The 25,021-nt window shown below is 38.5% G+C and overlaps 1 protein-coding gene across 1 annotated transcript in view; it reads right to left on the reverse strand.

The window, feature by feature from the left end:
• Nucleotides 1-23,053, reverse strand: part of KLHL13 (kelch like family member 13) — a 122,249-nt gene extending 99,196 nt beyond the window's left edge. Inside the window, exons 1-3 of the mRNA XM_065410792.1 lie at nt 23,010-23,053; nt 22,819-22,877; nt 3,482-3,553 (exon numbers count right to left, since the gene is read on the reverse strand). Coding sequence (XP_065266864.1) covers nt 3,482-3,553; nt 22,819-22,838 — 92 coding nt within the window. The 5' untranslated portion in view covers nt 22,839-22,877; nt 23,010-23,053. The remainder of the gene's footprint in view (nt 1-3,481; nt 3,554-22,818; nt 22,878-23,009) is intronic.
• Between the last annotated feature and the right edge of the window lie 1,968 nt (nt 23,054-25,021).

The following is a 25,021-nucleotide window of genomic DNA, read 5'->3' on the forward strand; positions in this document are numbered from 1 at the left end:
TCTGGGCTGTTTCCCAACCCACATGGTGAATCTGTGAGGCGAGCAAATCCGCCAATAAGCGCAGGACCCACCTAGGTAGAGGAGGAACTTTGTCACAATACACACACACTCACACACTCTAAGCTATAGTTCACCTGGCTATTATGTAATAAATGCCCTTGTTATGGTTGTGTATCTCATACAAATAATTTTAAGCATTTCTGATTATGGATTGTACCTGTTATAAGCTACAAATCTTGGATCCATGTATAAAAAACACATGTGCATATGATACATTGCCTTTTAGTGATGTTTCAAAATAAGGCTTTCCAAGTATATCTAACAGATTTCATCCTTCTCCCCTCCAATGAAAGACAGATGCTATGAGGATCCCTGTAGTGGCTCCCAGAACCACAGCTAGTTTAAATACTACTTATCCCACTTTTTAAAGGGTGACAGTTGCAGTTTATTAGAATAATCCCTCCATGCTGATATTTCTAAGACAGAGAATTTTGTTTGTATATAAACAGAGTGCACCTATAATTCCTGTAAGCATACTAAATTCTCTCTGCCTGGTGAGTTGTCTCAACTACTTCTTCAAGTCTAGGAAAACTCAAAGGAAATACTGTTATGCTGACACACAAGGAAGACGAACATTTAGAAACAACTAAAAAAAAAACTCCTCACGGGTATCTCTGTAGGAAATTGAGAACAGATTACTTACAGTTCAGTATGTGAGGTAAATGAAGCATTAATATATGAAGGATAATGCAATTCTAAATATAGTCAGTGTCTGAAAATACCATAATGAGTTTTGTTTTTAGAAAAAGTAGAATGAGTTATGAGACAAAAAAATTAATAAAAAGGCTAAAGTTGTAGTTGTATGGTTGGTACATCCACTCTTCAGTTAAATATCCCTCTAGTGCACAGACCTGCACCGCTTAGTCTGTGGTTTCTCCAGAGTACAAATATCAGGATTAAGCGACAGAACAGAGCAAGACAAAGTGTCACTTACCAACATCTATTTGATTATTTCCAAGTAATACTGGAATGGGATGAAGCCACTATTACAATCTGAACAATCTATTCATGTCCTTTCTTACATGTATGTTTCATACCCTGCTAATTGAACATTGACGTAAGAGTATTTTGCACCCTATTTATAATGTGCTGATGAATTAGTAACACTTAAGTTTGAAATTTCTTCTTCAGCTACCAGGAGCTTCATGGTAAGATTAATTAAAGGTATACTCACGTCCTAGCTTCTTAATGACACTCAGTGGAAGATTTCTCTCTACACTGCATCCAACTACAATAAGTATATTGACATTTGTAATCAATGTGGAGAGCTGATCAAAACACAGCATACATTTTAAGGAACTAGCTGAAACAATATCAAAACCGGTAGCAATTATCTTGAAGAACTCATGGAGGATGAATGAGGTTTCCGAGGACTGGAGAACGGCAAACATTGTACCTATCTTTAAAAAGGGGAACAAAGAACCGGGAAAATTACAGACCAGTCAGCCAAAAGTGGAAAGATATGTGGAAAGATACTTGAGCAAATTATTAAACAATCAAATTAAAGAATAATAGGGTTATAAGAAATAGCCAACAGGGTTACTGGCCTAATGGATGGGGGAAAACAGTAGACGCGAGATATCTTAGTAAGGTTTTAGACACAGTCCTGCAAATTAGGCAAATGTGGTCTAGATGAAATTACTGTAAGGTGGGCACACAACTGGTTAAAAGACCATACTCAAAGAGTAGTTATCAATGGTTGGCTGTCAAACCGGGAGGGTCTATGTCTGTCCTTGGTTCATTACTATTCAATATTTTCTCTAATGACTTGGATAACGGCGTGGAGAGTCTGCTTATAAAATCTGTGAATGACACCACGCTGAGAGGTGTTGCAAGCATTTTGGAGGACAGGATTAGTATTCAAAATTACCTTGGCAAATTGGAGAATTGGTCTAAAATCAACAAGATGAAATTCTATAAAGACAAGTGCAAAGTACTTCACTTAGGAAGGAAAAGTCAAATTCATAACTACAAAATGGGGAATAACTGAGTAGGCGGTTGTACTGCTGAAAAGGATCTGAGGGTTATAGTGGATCACAAGTTGAATATAAGTCAACAATTTGATGCAGCTGTGAAAAAGGCTAATATTCTGTGATGTATTAACAGGAATGTCAAATGTAAGATATAGGAGGTGGCCTCTACTCGGCACTAGTGAGGCCTCAAGCAGGAACACTCTGTCCAATTCCAGGTGCCACGCTTTAGGAAACATGTGGACAAACTGGAGAGAGTCCAGAGGAGAGCAACAAAAATGATGAAAGGTTTAGAAAACCTGATCTATAAGGAAAGGTTTAAAAAAAAAACCTGGGTATGTTTAGTCTTGAGAAAAGAAGACTGTAGTAGAATCTGGTAAGTCTTCTAATATGTTAAGAGCCGTTATAAAGAGGATGATAAAATTGTTCTCCGTGTCTACTGAAGGTAGGAGAAGTAGTAATGTACTTAATCTGCACCAAGGGAGATTTAGGTTAAATATTAGGGAAAACTTTCTTATCACAAGGATAGTTGTTCTGGAACAGGCTTCCAAAGGAGGCTGTAGAATTCCCCATCACTGGAGGTATTAAGAACAGGTTGGACAAGCACGTTTCAGGAATGGTCTAGGTTTACTTGGTTCAGCTTCAATGCAGGGGGATAGTCTCGATGACCTCTCGAAGTCCCTTCCAGTCCTACATTTCTATGATTTTATATAAGGGACTCTAGAACCATTCCAATTATATAAAATACGATTGATCCCAAACAGAGTTTATGATAGAATTCAAAACAGAAAGAAAAGGCTGAAATGCAGCTGCTAAAACAATCTGGAGTTTATCATCTTCTAGTATATAAAGAGAAGTGTCTAGATTCCTACCCTGAATCCGTTTCTCTAGAAAGGTTGGGTAACAGTTAACTGCATCAATAATAGAAAGCTGAAGTAAAAAAAAGAAAAAGAAAAAAAAAACAAAGAAAACAGGGCAGTTGAATTCAGAATTTTGTTTTAAAAACACCAGAATTCCTCCTCAACCAGCCCAGCAATCAAGTGTCTTTAGCATATTCTGATTGTGTTCCTGACAAAGAGCAAGAGCAGATCCAAAAGACTGGTACACTTAACTAGATAGACTGGGGAGGGATCTCAAACTGATTCCTTGCATTTTACTTATAGAACTGCAAGCTTTTCATTTTGGAAAAATCATGTACTCTATGTCTGAGGAACAAATAAACTTATGAAGTGAGTAGCATATTATGTGTTGTGTGTTTTATTGCTCAAAACTTTTGCTTTTGTTTGGGGGGGGGGGGGGGAGTTGTTCTGTTTCATTTTGTTTTTCAGATTTCTTCAAGGTTTTCCAGAAAGAAAAAAGGAATAGGTTTTCAAGGTTAAGAAAATTCGCAGCCACCCTGACAATAAGCACTGAAGACGCTGCCTGATTTTAGCTACTTATATAAAACATACCTGTCATGAAGCACTGCTGACATCTCCCCTCTGAGCACAGAATGATCCATGCCGTCAAGGTTAGTAACTCCCCTGTTGACCAAATGAGATAAAATATAACATGTAATTTTTAAAAAGAGCAGCTACCCTAAAGTGTATTTAACATGAGGGAATTAAAAATGCAGTCACTGTTGAAGATTCATGAAGCCTATTTATTGTTTTGTTATGAAAAGGTGGCTTTTGTTTTAAATGGAAAGAAGCAGCACAACAGAGTGACAGAATGAACAATAGATCCATTATATAATTAATTTATTGCAGCACAGTAAAGTGAACCATTGCTTATTGCCATCATACCGCCCCTCCCTTTTTATTTTTGAACATATTTTTAACATTTTGTCTGTCTTTTAGAAACTATTTTCAGTACCTTGTTGAAGAAAGCCATTTTTCTACAACGCAAAACTATAAATTACTATTCATGAACTAAAATGTCTCAAGTAAACAAGTATAAATATCTAAACAACACTATAGAAATAAATTGCCAATCCTCAGTAGAGACAGTCATCCCCCTAATGAAACATTTCTTAGAACTATGTTCTCCCCATCTCATTCACAAAATTTGAATGTATAGAAGATATTTAAGCCAGTTTAGCACAATTTTACTTTCAAATCCTCACCTATTGTGCCTGCATAACTGTCACTCTGGCAAACCTAAAGTCAAAGAACTTTTTACAAGGTACTGCATTTAGATCCTGTCTGTGCAACTAGAAAGGACTGCTAAGAAACCGGTTAGCCTGTTTGGTCACATTCCGCCCTGTCAACAATGAAGTAGCAAAAATGTTTTTGGAAGTCATTAAGAATATATTCCCTCATCTTAATATTTAAAAAACAAAACAAAAATTGAAACCACATTATGCCCCATTTGCAATTTGTACAAAGTCATGTTATATGAAATTGTTTTTAAATATCCATTTAAGAATTCTCTCCTAAAAGAATCTTTGAGATGCAGAAAGGGCGTTAGTTAAAATTGGGGGGGGGGGGGGGGAAGAGCCATGTTTTTATTAAAAAGAGCCAAAGTTTATTACTGTTGTGGAACTTCAAAAATGTTTTCAGTTTAAGCTGTGAGTCAGCTATAACTTTGAAGTCAGGGTTTTGGTAATCAGAGCCACAATTATTTTTGTACCATTAAAATATTTACATAACTTTCTCAATTATTAGAGCTTCCTTGATCTGTGCGATAAAATTCTATACTTTTTTTTTTGTATGTATAAAAAGTGTATGTTTGATATTTAAAATTATACTGATCTCAAGAACACAATACTTTAATATTAATGTGTTTCTAAAAAAGTTACTGGGCAAGTTTAACATCAGATCAAGTGCTAACTTTATTTTTATTTAGAATACAATTAATGCCTTTCTCGTGCACATTATGTACAATATCGTGGGTGGGATACAGCTAACAGTTTCAATGCAAGAATACAAATGAAGACCCGACCCCTTGTAGATTTTAAATACCTTTTTTAGAATACAAATTGGTAACTTTATCAATAAAGGACAAACATTTTTATCCAAACCAAGAAATATCACTCTTCAGCTAGTATCTTGCACTGCATATTTAAAAACAAAAAAAACTAACTAAATTTTGGAAATGCAAGTTTATAATGGAAGAGCTAAATTTAATCTTACCCCATGACCTTACAGATTCTTATACATGTGAGTAACTATGTGAGGAGTATCACTGAACTCACCAGGACTACTCACATGTGTTTGCAGAATCAATTAGTAGTATGTAAAATTAACGAATAAATGAGAACTGTGTAATTATTTGCTTTTTGCAAGATAAGCAAATAAACTGTAGAAGACTGAGATTTTCTCAAAGTTTGGATAATTTTCAAAAGATTTAATATCAAAAGGAATACTGATTTTTAATTTGGTTGTTAGCAGAGGTCTATTTCCAAACAAAGTGTCAGAGTATCCTGTGGCACCTTATAGACTAACAGATGTATTGGAGCATGAGCTTTCGTGGGTGAAAACCCACTTCGTCAGACGCAAAGTGGGTATTCACCCATGAAAGCTTATGCTCCAATACATCTGTTAGTCTATAAGGTGCCACAGGACTCTCTGTTGCTTTTTACAGATCCAGACTAACACGGCTACCCCTCTGATACTTGTCAAGAGTATGGATTTTAGCCAAATAAAACATTCGGTTTCTGCACCTTTTAAAAAAAAATACCCTAGATTGAATACACTTGTTAAAAACCCACAAATTTTCCCAATTACTTTATTCCCATTGCAATAAAAAGTATGACCCAATCAGCACATACCACATCCTCATACTAACTTGAAATACTGTATGCACAACTGTACAGCAGAAGACCAGAAATTAGGGGGGGGGAAATTGACAGTAAACTGGCAGGTAATTAAAAGTTGACTGGATTTTTTAGACCAATTCACATGGTCCAGGATATTGTGTAGTTTAAGGGTAGAGAAAATAAAATGTTTAGTATTCAAACCTACAAGCTATGAGTAAACAGCAGAATGAAGGCCCTTCTTCACTCTCCTCCCAAACGTATCTAGCTCTTTTGCAACAACTAGCTGAATTTACATTTAATCATGCATGTGATGCCATTAGGTAACTAATTCAGCTGGCTAAAAAGCCTCACAGAATTGGAGATACCTAGCTTTGCCACTTTTCCCGCAACCACCTTCTTAAGTAAGCCCTTATACAATTTACCACAGAGGAATAATAGTACTGATTACAGCAGGAGACTAGAAGTCAACTCACTTGGTCTGCAACTGCCTCTATCACTGAGTCACTGTGGCCTTCAGCAACTTACTCTCCGTTTTTCTCTGTTAAATGTTTATAGGCCAAATTTGTTTTAATCTTGAGTGCCCAACACCAGGCAACTGTATAAAACACCAAAAATGTTCAGAGGTTGTCAACACCTGAAGTCACCTCCCTGCGACTTCAGTGGCAATTTTGGACACTCAGAACCCCTGAAAATTAGGTAACTAAATAAATGGTTGACTTTTACCAACACCCAAGTTGTGAATTTTAATCCGGATGCTTATATACTTCACAGAGAAACTGATATTTCAATGTATGCTTGTGAAACACTTTGCATTCTGTTGAAAATGTTGTAAGTGAAACATTAAACATGGTTTATACTCTCTAGATTGAATAAATGATGCCTCAAAATGTAAGTGATGTAATAAATATACTTAATAAATAGGGCCAAAATCTGTGTCTTTAAAGCAATAATCAATGTTTACTAATGTGCAAGGCTAATTGTGGTGAGATTCCCTACTGGCAAGAGGCAAAAAAACTCCATTTTTGGAAAGGTTTAGATACCAGTTAGCTCAATTTATTAAAGCGAAATAACTTGTGGTAACACTGAAATGCTGCAGAGGTGAGAGAATCCCAAGTGGCGGGGGAGGGAGGGCTTAGTTCAGGCTTTATTCTGAATTCTTGAGGCGACAATTCTATGATTACTACTACAAGAGCATTAATTTCTCCCCCTCCGACTCTTAGGGTAGGTCTGCACCTCATGTCATGTGACTGTAGCTTGTGTGCACATATCCCAGCTAGCTGTAATCCAGGGCTTCAGCACAACCTACCTGCCTACAGAAACGTCTACACTGCAAGCCTTACGGCAGCACGCAGAGTACATACAAAGCATGTCCCCCTAGCACGGGTACAAAGAGCAGTGCAGCTGGTGAGGCACTGTTTAGGCAAGTAAAGACATGCCTGAACCCTGTGGTTATGTACCCTACACATCTCTCTACAAGAACAAGCAATGCCTCCCCTGTCCACACAGCTATTTTTAGCAGTGTAGTGTCCTGCTGCCAGAGTCCTTCCCCATCACAGGGAAAGGCTCGCTAGAGCAGCTACTCACTGCTGGAGCCTTTCACTCATGTGTAGTTATACCCCATGGTGTGGACACAGCTTGCTTTTTACTGTAACACATAGCTACATGTACCCTATACACTGCCAATCACATTCACTGTCGATGTCTACCTTATGTAACTATCCAGGGTTCCAGGCAGGCTTGTACATCCAGAGTTGAAGCCCATGTTGTGGTACCCAGCGAGCTAGATACAGCTAATTTGGATAGGTCTACACAACAGGACTGCTATGCAGGCATACCCTTAGGGCTGTAAGGAAAATTTCAACTAGCACTCAAGAGATTGCTACTTCCATTCAAATCGAGGCCAACAATACACCAAAGTCCTTCTGTCACCATAAACTATTCAAAATGAACTGTGAATATTTCCTCCATCATCCTTACATGTTAGCAGTTAGTCTCAAAGATCAGCATCTTAGCTACCATGAGATAAATCAGAGGTAACTTATGTCAACCCTGTATCTAATTCTCAACTCTAGGGTAATTCTTGAGTTTTGGTGAATGCCAAATTCTTCATGTGTCACTGAAAAAGAACTGTATCTTTCACATAAGCCATGTTGGCATCAGAAATAACTTTTTTAGTCACATCCTCTCTTGAGCGATGAGGAAAGGGGAGAGCAGTTACCAGGAAGGAGCGAGCAGGGACAGTGCCTTGGGGGGTGGGGGAGGCAAAGCAGGGGCGGAGTTTTGGAAGAGGTGGCTGGAGGGTTCTGGTTTTCAGAAATTAGAAAGTTGGCAACCCTGCCCCTCCTCTCATTGTATGCCTTGAAATCATCCAGTACAGTATCATGAACATTCCATCTCCAAAAGCCATCTTTCTTTGACTTCTACACAGCTAAATTTGATCTATTTCAGTTGACTACTGAAAACTCCTTTCTGGTCTAGACAAATGCCACATTGCCCCTCTGCACTTAAATTCATTTAAACACTGGGGCAAACATCTTCCTGGATTGTCATCTCATGCATGATAACCCTCATTCTGTGTATCCCTCCATGGGCGCCTCCTCTTCCACCACATGAAGAATGAACTATTTGTATTCTGTATTTAGGCCCTTAGGGCTTAGCTCTGCCCCATTTCTTACATGGTACGGAGTCATCTATGCCCTCTTCTGCCACACCAGGTATGTCAGCCTTTATTTTCCAGTAGTCAAACTGCCCAACAAGCATAGCCATGCTTTTGCCCATACAACCCCTTATATATGGGAGGAGCTCCCTTTAAAAATCCATAAATGCACTACATTCTTCTTCTTCACATCTCACCTTAACTCACCTAGGCTGTGGTGCCTGCTTACAAGACACTTAATAACGGACTGGCAGTTGGTGTGCTGTTATCACTGCTTATTATAGTTATAATGACCTCCTCCCCCACCTCCACCTGTTCTCTCTTATACTTGGTTTGTAAACTCCTTGAAGGCAGAAACAGCCTTTTCATTTTGTTTGCACAGTGCCCATGAGAGTGGGATCATGAACTCCAGCTGAAATCTCCTAACACTACTGTAATACCTGAACAATGGAGCTCTCTGCAGGTTGAAGAATATTGAAGTGAATTGGTGTACACTTTTCATATTTAAGGGCTAGATTTTTTTTAAAATGAAAGCTTTGATTCTGCAGAGCTTGAAGATTCAAGATTCCCACTTGCCCAGAGCTAGTAGATTTTTCAAGCTGCTATAGCCTGTCTTTAAAAAAGCAGATGAACTCAGTCTCTTTCTTCTTTAATTACAATGGTCATTTAATTAGTAATAGTGATTTAAAAATTAGAAATTGAGTAAAGCCAAAGTACTTTTACAAAAAAGATTGTTTTTAACCTCTCGTTCTTATATCAGAACCAGGAGAGCCAGGTTAACATATCACAGGCAAGCATCACAAACACGGGTAAGTGGTAACTATTAATGCAGCACTTTATATTTCCAAAACCCTGTACAAATAATTGACAACATGACAAGAGATGTAAGTTAATGGCTGAGCACTCGGCCAGCATGATAGTAGTATATAAAGATTTAGACCCTTCTCTCTTACAGAGGGTATTATGTTCTGAAGTCAAATGTAAATCCTACATTGTATTATGATACTTACTGTGTCAGGTCACTTATCAATGACTACTATAGAGACATGAGAAAAACATTTTCAGAACCATTTTACCAGCAGCTATAATCTTTGGAGGTTTTTCACTACCACTTTCTCCTTCAGTAAGAGGAGTGTGTGAAATTAAAATATACAATTTTTAGAAACCATTTTCTCAGGATTTCTCTACTCAAGATTCAAAACACTGAAGAGTGCTTCCATCTGTGCTGCGATAAGCCAAGGTCTATAATTTAAGGAAGTGTCTGGCATTCACATCATCAGCAGACTTCACAGTCCACACTAACGTGCATTCCGGTTCAGCATTTAACATATGTACAGTCAATTAAGCATTATATGTTGAGGAAATCTGAACAGATATTCTATTGATCACAAGTGATATTTCAGGAAATAAACACCTAAAATTTTGTTTTACTCTACTAGAATAGTCCATTGAACTGAACTATGTTATACAAAACCTTTTTTTTAAGATGGTACATATAATTTTAAATAAAGTTATGCATAAACCATTACACTAAAAGCTAGCTTTTAAAGCAAGACTTTTTTTAAAAGCAAATTTAAGCATCCAATTCATTAAGTAGTTCAAAGTTGAATTATTAATACCAAGGACAAGAGTTAGCACTGAAAACAAAAGATAGCAATGTGAATAACAGACCTTTGTAACCCTTGTTGCCTGCCCCTCCTCTCATTGTATGCCTTGAAATCATCCAGTACAGTATCATGAACATTCCATAATCCAAAAATCTTTATTTCATGGTAGATGTAGCAGTCTTATCTTTAACAAAATAAGACATCTTACATATAACAAAATAAGCCTCAAAAGCGGTTTAATAAATAAAAAACAATATACACTTTGTGCTGCCATGGAATACTAAAAGCTTGGAATTGCTCTTGACAAATCCAGCTGCTATGCAGTATTTGCATTTGGTCTAACACAACACGCTCCTGGGCTGCCGAGCTAAAAATTGGATTATTTCATTGTCTAAGTACGTAGGCGTCTGTACCCTAAAGGATCTTGGCTTTCAAGTCAATCCATGTCTGAGAATCAGACTGCATAACTTGAACTCTCCAACAGCCACAGTCTGGCAACAAGAAACATCAGACAAACCAAGTAATTCTGCTCCTCTGGACAAATTTTAAAGGAAGATTTATGCAAAATAGAAGTTTAAAATAAAAACTGCCTGCTTATTCACACAGCAACTAAGTACTGAGCTGTAGACAGACTCCATACAAAAAGTACAATGGAACTTTTGTTTCAGACTTTGTGCTGAAATTTAAGTGAAATTTGTGCTATTTCACTCAAATAAATCAATAAGCTTCAGACATATAACCAGGGCCAGTGGGAAATACTCTGATCCTGATTTTATCTACTTTTTTAAAATACCTCTGCTTGCAAAAAGAACGAGGAGTACTTGTGGCACCTTAGAGACTAACAAATTTATTTGGCATAAGCTTTCATGGGCTAAAACCCACTTCATCGGATGCATGGAGTGGAAAATACAGTAGGAAGATATATATACACACAAGACATGAAAAAATGGGTGTTGCCATACCAACTCTAACGAGACTAATCAATTAAGGTGGGCTATTATCAGCAGGAGGGGGAAAAAAAATTTGTAGTGATAATCAGGATGGCCCATTTCAAACAGTTGACAAGAAGGTGTGAGTAACAGGAGGGGGAAATTAGCATGGGGAAATAATATTTACTTTGTGTAATAACCCATCCACTCCCAGTCTTTATTCAAGCCTAATTTAATGGTGTCCAGTTTGCAAATTAATTCAAATTCTGCAGTTTCTCATTGGAGTCTGTTTTTGAAGTTTTTTTGTTGAAGAATTGCGACTTTTAGGTCTGTTACTGAGTGACCAGGGAGGTTGACGTGTTCGCCGACTGGTTTTTGAATGTTATAATTCTTGACATCTGATTTGTGTCCATTTATTCTTTTGCGTAGAGACTGTCCAGTTTGGCCAATGTACATGGCAGAGGGGCATTGCTGGCACATGATGGCATATATCACATTGGTAGATGTGCAGGTGAACGAGTCTCTGATGGTGGCTGATGTGATTAGGTCCTATGATGGTGTCCCTTGAATAGATATGTGGACAGAGTTGGCAATGGGCTTTGTTGCAAGGATAGGTTCCTGGGTTAGTGTTTTTGTTGTGTGGTGTGTAGTTGTTGGTGAGTATTTGCTTCAGGTTGGGGGGCTGTCTGTAAGCAAGGACTGGCCTGTCTCCCAAGATCTGTGAGGGATTGTCCTTCAGGATAGGTTGTAGATCCTTGATGATGCGCTGGAGAGATTTTAGTTGGGGGCTGAAGGTGACGGCTAGTGGCGTTCTGTTACTTCCTTTGTTGGGCCTGTCCTGGAGTAGGTGACTTCTGGGTATTCTTCTGGCTCTGGCAATCTGTTTCTTCACTTCAGTAGGGGGGTACTGTAGTTTTAAGAATGCTTGATAGTGATCTTGTAGGTGTTTGTCTCTGTCTGAGGGATTGGAGCAAATGCGGTTGTATCTTAGAGCTTGGCTGTAGACAATGGATCGTGTAATGTCTGGATGAAAGCTGGAGGCATGTAGGTAAGTATAGCGGTCAGTAGGTTTCCGGTACAGGGTAGTGTTTAGGTGACTATCGCTTATTAGCACTGTAACGTCCAGGGGTGGCTCTCTTGTTATGTACTAAATGAAATTTAAACTCAATTTTACTACAGAGACTGCTTTCCGAATATACTAATGTTTTCAACTGGCAGTGCAGAAAACTAGCAATCATGAAACATCCGCATTTAAACTGAGAGATTTTCTTGACAGTATTTTTGGGACCATTATTCTACTAACCTTCTAAACCAAGGCAAACAAAAAACACAGAAGGATTCACTTTATGCAGATGTAAGGGATGGGCGGAAGAAGGGTTTTATTAAGTAATGCTTTGCCTTATGAGCAATATTGCCAAGAGGCCCAAATCAAAAGTGGGGACTGCTGCACTAGGCCCTCTAGAAACACATTGGGAGACATATATGGGCCTTGTTTCTAAGGGTTTAGAGTCACATTTATATTTCCGCATAACCCTGTATTAATCCCTGACAAACTTACCTTTTCCTAGCTTCTTTGCCTCCCAATTTTTTTTGTCATCCTTGTTTGGGCCACAAAACTTTGAGTTGTCATAAAATCATACAAATGTGGAGCTGGAAGAGACCTTAGAGGTTATCTAGGCTTCCGCCCTCTGCTGGAGCAAGATTAAGTATACCTAAACTAGTGGTTTCCAAAGTGAGGTACCCAGACCCCCAGGGGTCCACCATGAACATAAGAACGGCCATACTGGGTCAGATCAATGTTCCGTCTAGCCCGGTATCCTGTCTTCCAACAGTGGACAGTGCCAGATGTTTCAGAGGGAACAAACAGAACAGGACAATTATTCATCCCTTGTCATCCAGTCCCAGCTTCTGGGAGTCTGAGGCTAGGTACACCCAGAGAACAGGGTTGCATCCCTGACCATCTTGGCTAATATCCATTGATGGACCTATCCTTGATGAACTTATCTAGTTCTTTTTTGAATCCCATTATATTTTTGGCCTTGAAAACATCCCCTGGCAATGAGTTCCACAGGGTGGCTGTGTATTGTGTGAAGAAGCACTTCCTCATGTGTATTTAATACCTGCTGTCTATTAATTTCTTTGAGACCCCTGGTTGTTGTGTCATGTGAAGGGATAAATAACACTTCCCTATTCATGGTTTTATAAGACCTCTATCACATCCCCCCTTAGTCACCTATTTTCTAAGATGAACACTCCCAGCCCTTTTAATCTCTCCTCATACAGAAGCCGTTTCATACCTGTAATCAATTTTGTTGCCCTTCTCTGTACCTTTTCCATTTCTTATATATTTGGGGGATGGGGGGATGGGCTGATCAGAACTGCACACAGAATTCAAGGCGTGGCTGCACCCTATACAGTGGCATTATGATATTTACTCGATTATCTACCCCTTTCCTAACGATTCCGAACACTGTTAGCTTTTTTGACTACTGCTCCACACTGAGTGGATGTTTTCACAGGGTTATGCGGGGGTTTGGAGTTCTGCAGTAGGGCACACCAGAATGGTAATCTGTAACTTTTACTGTTGGCAGGACAAGATTTTGCACTACATTTTTCTTTTGGTTCCTTTGTGAGTCTTATTTTAACTATTTTTTTTAAAATAGTAAAGTAACCTAACTAATAGAAGAAAAACATGAAATTTATGAATATTAAATGAAAGGGGTTTGAGAAATTTAATCAGGTGCCAAAGGGGTCCTTGGCAGAAAGAAAGTTTCACAACCACTGAGCTAAACCATCCCTGACAGGTGTTTTTCTATAGGATTTTACCTCTCCTTTTCATCCTTGGCTATTTTCAAATTTGTAATCTGGCACCTACCCTTCTATAAGAATAGGGGAAAATAGTACTGAAATATCTACTGCTATAAGCTACTGCATATGTTGCCTGGCAGGGACAAACCCTGGACTCCTACTTCTTGGACCATGCAGTAATAAAAGGCAGAGAGTCTTTACTGTATGATGAAGTTTTCAATTGGGTGTGGGGGTGTAAGAACATGAAAACAGCCATTCTGAGTCAGACCAATGGTCCATCTAGCCCCAGAGCCTGTCTTCTGACAGTGGCCAGAGCCAGATACTTTGGAGGGAATGAACAGAACAGGTCAATCACCCCATGATCCATCCAGTCCCAGCTTTTGGCAATTGGAGATTTTGGGACTCCAAGAATGGTGTTGCGTCCCTGACCATCTTGGCTAATAGCCATTGATCGACCTACTCTCCATGAACTTATAACAGTTTAAAAAAGAATTAGATATGTTTGGCCTTCACAGCATCCCCTGGCTACAAGTTCAACAGGTTGACTGTGTGTTGTGTGAAGAAGTACTTCCTTTAGTTTGTTTTAAATCTGCTGCCTATTAATTTCATTGAGCGACCCCGGTTCTTGTGTTATGTAAAGGGGTACATAACACTTCCCCATTCACTTTCTCCCCATCATTCATGATTTTATAGAGATCTATCATATCCCCCTTAATCATCTCTCTTCTAAGCTGAACGGTCCCAATCTTTTTAAACACTCCTCACATGAAAGCTGTTCCATACCCTTAGTAATTGTTGCCATTCTCTGTACTTTTTCCATTTCCAATATATTCTTTTTTTGAGATGGGGTGACCAGAAATGCACCCACTTTCAAGGTGGGAGTATACTATGATTTATATAGGGGCATGATAGTTTGTCTTATTACCAGTCCCTTTCCTAATGGTTCTTAACATTCTTAGCTTTATTGACTGCCACTGCCCATTGAGTGGATGGTTTTAAAAAACTATCCACAATGACTCCAAGATCTCATTCTTGAGTGGTAACAGCTAATTTAGACCCCATCATTTTATATGTATAGTTGGGATTATGTTTTCCAATGTGCATTACTTTGCATTTATCCACATTGAATTTCATCTGCCATTTTGGTGTCCAGTCACCCAGTTTTGAGAGATCCTTTTGTAGCTCTTCGCAGTCAGCCTTGGACTTAACTATCTTGAGTAATTCTGTATATCTGCAAACTTTGCCACTTCACTGTTTACCCCTTTTTCCAGATCATTTAAGAATACCTTGTACAGCACTAGTCCCCATACACATCCTTGGGGGCCTCACTATACCTCTCTCCATTCTGAGAACAGACCATTTATTCCTACCCTTTGTTTCCTGTCTTTTAACCAGTTACTGATCCATGGAAGGACCTGCCCCCTTATCCTGTGACTGCTAAAGAGCTTTTTGGGATAAAAGCCTGTCAAAAGCTTTCTGAAAGTTCAAGTACACTAATATCCACTGGATCACCTTGGCTCACGTTTGTTGACCCCCTCAAAGAATTCTGATATTGGTGAAGCATGCTTTCCCTTTACAAAAGCCTTATCAACTCTTCCCCAACATATCATGTTCATCTCTGTGTCTGATCATTCTGGTTTTTTTACTATAGTTTTAACTAATTTACCTAGTACTGAAGTTAGACTAATGGTCATGTAATTGCCAGGATCATCTCTGCAGCTGTGCTTGCCCCCCCTCTTTTTTTTAAACTCTGCATTACAGGGGCTATCCGCCAATTATCTAGTGCAGAGGCTGATTTAAGGAATAGATTTCATACCACAGTTAGTAGTTCTGCAATTTCATACAAGTTCCTTCAGAACTCTTGAGTAAATACCATCTGGTCCTGGGGACTTACTACAGTATAACGTATCAATTTGTTATAAAGACTCCTCTGACATCTCAATCTCAGAGAGTTCCTCAAATTTCTCACCTAAAAATAGTGGCTCAGGAATCTCCCTCCCATCCTCTGCAGTGAAGGCAGATGCAAAAAATACATTTAGCTTCTCCGTAACAGCCTTATCTTCTCTGAGTGCTCCTTTAGCACCTTGATCTTCCAGTGGTCCCACTGATTCTTTGGCAGACTTTCTGCTTCTGCTGTACTTGAAATTTGCTGTTAGCAAAAGACACAAAAACTAGTTGCTCTTCAATTCTTTTTGGCCTTCCTAATTATACCTGACTTGCCAGAGTTTATGCTCCTTTCTATTTTCCTCACAAGGATTTGTCTTCCAATTTTTAAAAGGATGCCTTTTTGACTCTAATAGCTTCTTTTGCTCAGTTTAGCCATGGTGGCATATTTTTGGTCGGGGGGGGGGGGGAGAGAGAGAGAAGAGATGAGATACATATTGTTTGAGCCTCTAATGATGTTTTTAAAAAGTTTCCATGCAGCTTGCAGGCATTTCACTCCTGCGACTGTTCATTTTAATTTTTGTTGAACTAGCTTCCTCAGTGTATAGTTCCCCTTTTTAATGTAAATGCTACTTGGGGGGTTCTTTGGCATTCCCCGCCCCCCCCCCCCCGCCCCAAATTAAGAAGTGCCTCTCACATTGTTGGTTCCAGGACTAGCTTTTCTAAGAAGCGGTCATTAATGGTGCCTAGAAAATTTATTTCTGCATCCCATCCTGATGTGACATGTACCCAGTCAAAATGGAGATAATTGAAATACCCTGTTATTGGTTTTCTGGTTTTGTATCCTCTCTATTCTCCCTGAGCCTTTCACAATCACTACCGCCATCCTGGTCAGGTGGTCAGTACTATAGTCATACTCCTATACTCTTATTATTCAAGCATGAAATTTCCATCCATAGAGTCTCTATGGTACTGCTTTATTCAGTTAAGATTTTTACTGTATTTGACTCTATGCTCTGTCACATATAGTGGCACTTCCCAATCAGTGTAACCTTCTCTATCATAGAATATCAGGGTTGGAAGGGACCTCAGGAAGGTCATCTAGTCCAACCCCCTGCTCAAAGCAAGACCAATCCCCAGACAGATTTTTGCCCCAAATCCCTAAATGGCCCCCTCAAGGATTGAACTCACAACCCTGGGTTTAGCAGGCCAATGCTCAAACCACTGAGCTATCCCTTTTGTACCCTGGTATTATCATGTCCCACTGATTATCATAATTCCACCAAGTTTCTGTGGTGCCTATTAGATCAATATTCTCATTTAATACTAGGCACTCAGGTTCACCCATCTTAGTATTTAAACTTTTTATATTTATATGCAAGTACTTATAACATTTGTCAATATTTAGTTGTCTGTCTTCATTTGATGTAATCTCCCTGAGAGCATGTGTGTGTATTTATAAATTTAAGTATGGTCCTTATGACTTATTAATGAAGTCTTTGATCAGCAACATTACACATTTTTGATTTGTAAAGTAGAGCAAGTTTATGTGGCAAGATGTATGAAAATCTTAAACTCAATATTTTCCACAGATTTTTTGTTGGCCCTGCTGCTAATAAATTTGAAACAAAATATTTTTAAAAAGTTTAATGGGAAATATGCTATAGAATATGAGGTACTTACATACACATACACCTTAAATGTTCTGCAGAGAGTCTTTGCTTTTCACCCACTATAGGCTTAGACCAGTCAAAGAGCTATTGCAAGTCAACAGCTATACGCTTATGAATGTAGTTTCATCTGATGAAATAATTAGAGGTATATTAGGCGAAGACCACACTAAAATGGATCCCACTGACAAAGGCAAGATTAACTGAATAGTCCCTTTTGGAAAAAATACACCGCAGCAAAACCACAGAAATGGTAAAAAGCTAAAAGAAAAAAAAAAAAAAACACATTATCTCTGCTAATTCAAGGGAACTGAGAGTTGGGTTATCTTATTCCGCAGAGTGTCAGACAAACCAATATCGATGAGCCAGCTGCTGTAAGTTATTTTAAGAGAATACATCTTTAGGTAGTTACTAATATTAGGAACAGCCAGAAGACCTGATTATTCCAGTCATCAAATTGAACAGCTTATGTTATGCAGGGCATAATGAGAGAGATATTAGAGAGCCAAGGCGTATGAGGTAATATCTTTTATTGGACCAACGTCTGTTGTGAGAGAAACAAGCTTTTGAGTTTTAATGTCCAACTCGTCAAACTCCCTTAATCTACTGATTACTGTTAGCCACAGCTGAAGTAAAGTTTCAAGTAGTATTACACAAATAAGTCTAATTAGACATGGGCAGATATTAAGGAGAATGAGGAACCTTAATTCAGATGTCAAGCTCAATGAGTGAACCAGAGCCATTAGAACAGAATGCAGTTTCATGCATTTTTAATGTCAGATGTCTTCTTTGCACAACTTTAGGTTCAACACCATCTATCTAGTTCACTCGTGATCTAGCATTAAAAAACGCTGTGAATTTAAGAACTGAACAAGACTGCTGAATGAGGACACATTTATCACCACCACCACCACATTTCTATTTTTTAAACTATATTTTAAAAAAAATTTGATTCCAAATTCAGCAAGTACACATTGCAGTGTGAATATATTCATTTATAAACCCATTTTTATTTCTTCAGACATTCAGTAAGTCTTTGAAGCTTGCTTGCTAAATATTTTGAGGTCTCCAGCTTTCTGCAATTTAGATATTACCAAAAACTTTATTTTCTCAAAATAAAATAGTGGTAATACTCACACTTAGATAACATTCACTTTCATAGATCAAGTACTTTGTAAAACTGCATAAGTAGCACCACTATTTTACAAAGATACTACAACAGAGGTTAAACTCAAGGTTACCTGGTAAGTCAGTAGCAGAATTGGGAAAAGCAACTCAGATATGCTGGCTCCCACCTCCCAGGTCTAATCAGCCTGACCTACAGTTGCCCCACATTTATTTTATCCTCATACATCTTGATCCATAACAATTTGCAAGAAATGCCACAAAGATATTACCTATTATTGCACCTGTTTATGCTGTCTGAAACAGAATAGTCTTACTGTATGCAAATCTAGACAGACTCTTAATGGTGGGTGTCAATATCTGTAATTCTTATCTGCTATATATCTCATTTTAAGAATCAGAGCATACCTGACCTAACCATGTTACTGAAAGCAAAAATCTATTTACTTTCTTTACTTAAAAGACTTTAATAGTAACCATTTACCATCTGTGTGCATCAAATGCTAGCATTAAATAACTAACCCAAATGTTCCTATGCCAAGATTATTTTTCATAGTTAGCCCTGCTTTGAAAATTACTATAGTTAAATGAAGCCAATATTTATAAATTATGCTGATTCATAGCTGTTCTTTTTCATCAATACATTTATTTGTGGTCTTTTAATTAAAACAAGTAGTTTTATAAACTATATGTAGTTAAATAAAACTAGATTCCCCTGATAGTTAGAGAATACTTTAATCCAATCTCAATACATAGTAATTCCAAAGTGTCCAGGCTGATGTGACACTTAACTCACTCTACTTTTGATGAAGCAATTTAATCAAACTCAAATTTTACTACACTTAACTGTTTTCAGAAATTCAAATTAGAAAATACTGGACTAGAACTATGTTCTCTTAGCCATTTATTTTTCCATGTCATATAAACTGACACTCCCTCTTGCCAGTGAACAAAGTCGTGCAGGTTGTACAACCTTCATTGAGCCCAGAAACTTAGAGTCTGGACTGACCAGAGACTGCTAGAGCGAACAACGAGGAGTCCTTGTGGCACCTTAGAGACTAACCAATTTATTTGGGCATAAGCTTTCGCGGGCTAGAACCCACTTCATCAGAAGTTATGCTTGTTTCTCTAGGAAGGAGGAGGAGGAAGTAGATTTGTTCTTGCATACATGGGCTACTAGGTAGTGAGTGTTATCTGGCTACTTCACTATGAATTGAATGTCTCTGACAATGTGTGTTAACTACTTATGATAAACAATCTGTTCCACCGTGTATTAGCTGTGACATTTGAGTACATTTCCTAGACCTGTAAAGAAGAGCTCTGTGTAAGTGCGAAAGCTTCTCTCTCTCTCTCACCGATAAAAGCTGGTCCAATAAAAGATCTCTCACCCACTGTCTAATATCCTGGGATCAACATGGCTACACCACCTCTTTAAAACATCCTGAGAGCAGAGTCTGGGACACATCTAAATAGCCTCAAATCTTTGAAGAGCAGAGGCAGGAGCTTGAATTTTGAAAACATGTCCCTCTCCATAGTTGAGCACAGAACTTGGTGAGTCAGGACAGAACAAACCAGAACGTGTGCTTGGCCATGTCCTCTGGCAATCAGCAGTTTAACTTTGATAGATTCCTGCAGACCAATTGTGGAAGCTTAGCATAAATGATTTTTTGTGAACAGTCATCATCCACTGAGTGATTACTCTAGACAAAGTATGAGTCTGACTGCCCCTAACTTCCCGGCTAAGTTGAGTCATCTAAAAGATGGAGTATCCCAAATTCACTATTTTGGAGGAAAGACGGGGAGGACAAGTTCTAGAGACTCCACTGCATAAACAGATAGCTCACCACCTTGAACCAGAGACCTGACCATTACTGGAGTAATGTTTTGAACCTCAGAGATGTGAGAAACCAGATAAGCCACCAGTGGGTACCCTCCTGTGTTGAAAAGCACCATCTTGACTGCAGAGGAACCAAAGGCAGGCCCGGAAGAGACAGAAGGATGCTACAGAAGTGGTGGAAAGGGAGGTTGCTTTAGGTTGTTCCTCTGCTGGGGGAAGAACAGGAAGGATGTCAAAAAAGCTCTCTGCTAGGAAGAGGTCATGAAGCTGCAGCAGCCTTGTTCCGGTAGGCTAAACTCCAGAGTATAAGAGCGCCCTCACTGAAAAGGAGAAGCATAATGGTAGCACTGCTCCTTTATCTCTATTTCAATATGAAAGCCATCAATGGAAACTCCTCCTTGCTATCCGCGCTGATGGCTCCGCTGATCAGGATGCAGCTCCTGGTCTTTCTGAACTGATGCTGGGCAGAGAAGTGAGGTGCAGTCACCTAGTTTCTGGCCCCTATTAAATTCTACAGTCTGCCAACTATGGCAAGTCCACATGGGCCTTGGCCAGGAAGAATGGGCCCAAGAACACCATGTAAATCAAATCAACCCAATTGATTGATGCTGAAGTCTCCTGGATCAACAAAAGCAGCGCTTCCTTCTCCTGATTCATAAGGAATCCAGGTGCCAGCTAGGGCACTGGAACATAGAAAAACTGTCAGTCAGCCTTCCTGAAATGGCAAGCAGAACCTGAAAGGAGCCAACAGGAAGATGACTGGAAGCCAATACTTTCTTGATTCCTTCTTGACTAAAAGCAAAGGGAATAACACCCATTGTTTACATTGGCTGAAATCAATCCCCAAATTAGGAAGTCAAGCATTAATCTAATTTAACACTACTAGGAATGAAATCTGTTTTTTCTATTAGTTACGGAACAGTAAGCAGAACAATGTTATCCATGAAATTGTGCATGTAGCTCCAAGATGGAGAGGCACAAAATATACTGCTTAAGTCTGTTTTTATCTTAAGACTGGATTCTAGAAGAAAAGGCAGAACCAGTATGGGAATTCAAAATCGCATGAAATGGGATCCAAACAAATTAAAAACTGGTTAAGTAATCGCTATACAAGTTTAGAATAATTATAACAAGCTAACAAGAGAATTTTTGATAAAAGTAAAATTCTGAGTGTGAAGTTCAAGTTCCTATGACTGCACTTAGTCAGTGAGAAGGGACGGAACGGAGGTGATAGGGGTTAACAAGGCCTCACAATACTTCAGCTCCAGATGCTTAGTGCCATGAAGGGGCACTCAAGCTGTCTCAACAGGCACTGCTTTTCTAGAATGTTCCCAGAACTCAACTGCGTTTTCCCACCCCACGGTGGGGGATGGGGTGAGAGAGAAAGAAAGAGATTAACTCATGTCCCAAGTGGGAATATTCAGAAGTCACCCTAAGGAACACAGCATGTTTATACTATATGAAAGTAAAATTAAGCAAAATGATAGTATTGCTGTTGGGGGACTCTTCTACTACAAAGTCCTAGAGTAATGCGACAATACAGTTTTAAGTTGTTACTCTAGGCTACAGTAATATTACTGCTAAGAAATTGCTGGTTCAAAGGAAAGAGATGCTTGATGACTCAGTACTCCACTGTGGCACTAGGAAGTAGCATACTGACAGAGTTACTGTGTCAAATAAGGCACCAGACCAAGGCTTTGAACACATGAGGTCATTAAAGAGGACATACATTTTCACAAGAATAAATGTTTTAGAAAAGTGACCAAAGCACTAGAACTAAATTTATGGATCGTTCCTTTTGCCTTAGAGGTGAAAAGACTATGGTAGTTTTTCTTCACTTCCTGTGCTGAATTGTGGGGTAATGTCTGTGCCCTGTCATACTGCTGCTGCATTTCAGGGGGTGGGTGAAAAGCTGGTTTTCAGAATGAATGGTATTATAGAATTTTACTATACCAGCTTTGTGTGGTACAAGTCAGAGTCCTCAATCAGAATTAGAGAGATTTAATTCATAAACTGACATGGACCTATTAGCAGTAGTGAAGAAAGCTCATCCTTAGGCTAATTCAACCCTTCTACCATGGAGCACTGCCACTGAAGATTATTTGAAGGGACTCTTTAAAGTATCTTGTTAATCCTGCCAAAGATCATCCACAGAACAAGCTTCACAGGTTATATATTATTCATATCTATAGAGAAAATTATGTTGCATGGTTAACACTAAAGTTCATCAGTGGATCAGTCACCATAGAAAGGTTACTGCCATCAATGGCTGTTTATCAAACAGTACGGATAATCTATTTTTTAGTTCTACAACTTTAAGACACCATCCAAACTTCACCTTAAATTGTTTGTTTTTCAAGAGTTGCACCTCAAACTCATGTTTTTTCTGAGCTTAATGAGGACTTGAAGCATGATCAATTGTCATAAATGGAAAGCAGATTTAATGCAACATGGAATAAGGAAAATAAATTCAATTTCAATTTCATTTCTGTTCCTACACAGTAAAGTTTTGTTTTTAAACACAGTTACTCACAAAGTGTCCCTCCACATCATCCCTGAAAAGCAAAATTATCTTCTGTGCTGTTCATGCACCTGCAGTTGAACATACAAAAAAAAGTGGAGCAGAAAGTCACAGACTGACAGCAAGAAATAGAGCGTAGATTCCCAGATCCCAAAGATTTTAGCAAAGCAGGGCAAGCTCTGTCCAAATCATTCATACTCAACTGATTCTCTCCTTCCTTGTTCCACCAACTGTTCCCACTGACACTTAGGGATAAAAGAATGAAAGAGAAACCAAAAAATGCTTTTCTGTAGGCAAATATTACATTACTATTGCTGGGGTTCTGGAACAATTTGTATAGGGGGGTGCTGAGAGTCACTGAACCAAACAGTAAACCCTGTACATGATAGAAACCACTTCAAGCCAGAGAGTGCTGCTGCACCCCCAGCACCCCTAGTTCCAACACCTATGACTACTGCTCCTGCTGTGGGAATGAGGATGAATTATGAAAACTAATCAAGTGAGCAGGGAAACTACAGGCCCTAGATTTTTCAAATTAATCTCATGGTTTAACCTAGCTGTGCCTGACCCTGCCTATCTATCCCATGAACAGTTTACTAAAACGGAAGCTGTGACTATCTTAGGAGTGAAGGGAAGAACCAGCCTAAATTACCAGTGTGATATAAAATATGCACATTAAAAGAAAAAAGGCCTCAATTTTTATGAGCCATATTTTTTAAATGTACCACAATCATTTACCAAATATTTACAGTATCAACCCCCCATTCTTCATTCTCAAAGGTTTAATCTTAAAATACCTTTACAATAATTAGAGAGATTGATTCTAGTGTTCAATCATAACTCAATTTAAATTTACAGATTTTGCTAAAGGGCACACTGATGCAATTTTACTTAGTAAAGCACACTATTTTCATTTGCAACTAACACAGAATTGTAACTCATACACTGCAAAGTATGTAATACCATTGAACTACTCTTATTTTTAGTTCTGAACTTATTTACTTTCCTATTTTGTATTATAAAGAAAGAAATTGCAACAAAAATTTGCTACTATATGGACTTTATATTGGTTACTTTTATGAAAGATGGTACACTGAGCTGTATAGTCCTAAAACACTTTTTGAACAGGTTGTTCTCTCATTTGCATTTATAGGTGTTAAATTAGTTGTATTATTCATGTGCATGAAGTGGAAAATAATTTCACATAAAAGGTTTATAAAATGGCACATTTGTTTAAATACACCACAAAGCTCATGGATCAGTCCTACAAAAAAAAAAAAAAATGTAGGAATTTCTGCAAATCCCCTCAGGCACTCAGCCTCAGTTAACAAATAAAGCTCTCTATACCAATACCTCCATGCAAATAAGGGCCTATACCAATTAAAAAAAAAAAAAACTTCAACTTTAAGGGGCGCCCTTCTGTTCAGGAGTAGGAGTCATTATAACCGCTAATCTAGAATCTTACCTAAATGGGAACTGTCAAATCAGACACATACATTAAAAGTGATTCACATGAATAAAGTGAAAGCATTACTTATTAATTCATTGTGTTCTAAGCAACACCTAGAACATGGCATTACCAAAAATGGCACCATATAAAAGAAATCCTTTAACAACCTCTAACTTGCCTGCTGTCACTTCTGTTGCCGCTGCTAGAAGAACAAAGTTGTTCTCTGCTTCTTCTGTTGCTGCTGCACCTCAGGACATGCTACTGGTTCAACTGACCTTGAGGTTTTCCTATGTCAAAGAGAAGAAGTCCACTAAATAAATTTTTAAAAAACCAACACAAAATGTTGCTGCCAAAGATCACATTCTATCAATCTTCACCACTAAAACAAAATCATTAATTCACTCTCCAAAAGCAAGACACTCAACAAAATGCCGTTCTCCAAATTACAATCATAAAACAAACCTGGATGTGAAGTCCCGTCTGTATAATGGACAAGAAAAGTTAATCTAATTAGAATGGAGTTTGTTGCTTGATGGCTTTATTCATTCTAATACATTCCCCTAGCTGTTCCAGTAGCATTTATGGGCCTTCACAGAGCTGTTTCCAAATATATCTGGCAGGGCAAAAACCTAGACTCAACTTTGTAATCCGTGATTGAACAAGGTAGTGAACCCTCCTAAACCTGAACATCTAAGCCTTCCCAAGAGTCACTGCCTGACAAGGCATTATGGAGAGAAACAGAGGTTGGCTTAGTTTTGGATCAAG

Source organism: Emys orbicularis, chromosome 9 (genome assembly GCF_028017835.1).
Source record: "Emys orbicularis isolate rEmyOrb1 chromosome 9, rEmyOrb1.hap1, whole genome shotgun sequence".
NCBI lineage: Eukaryota > Metazoa > Chordata > Testudines > Emydidae > Emys > Emys orbicularis.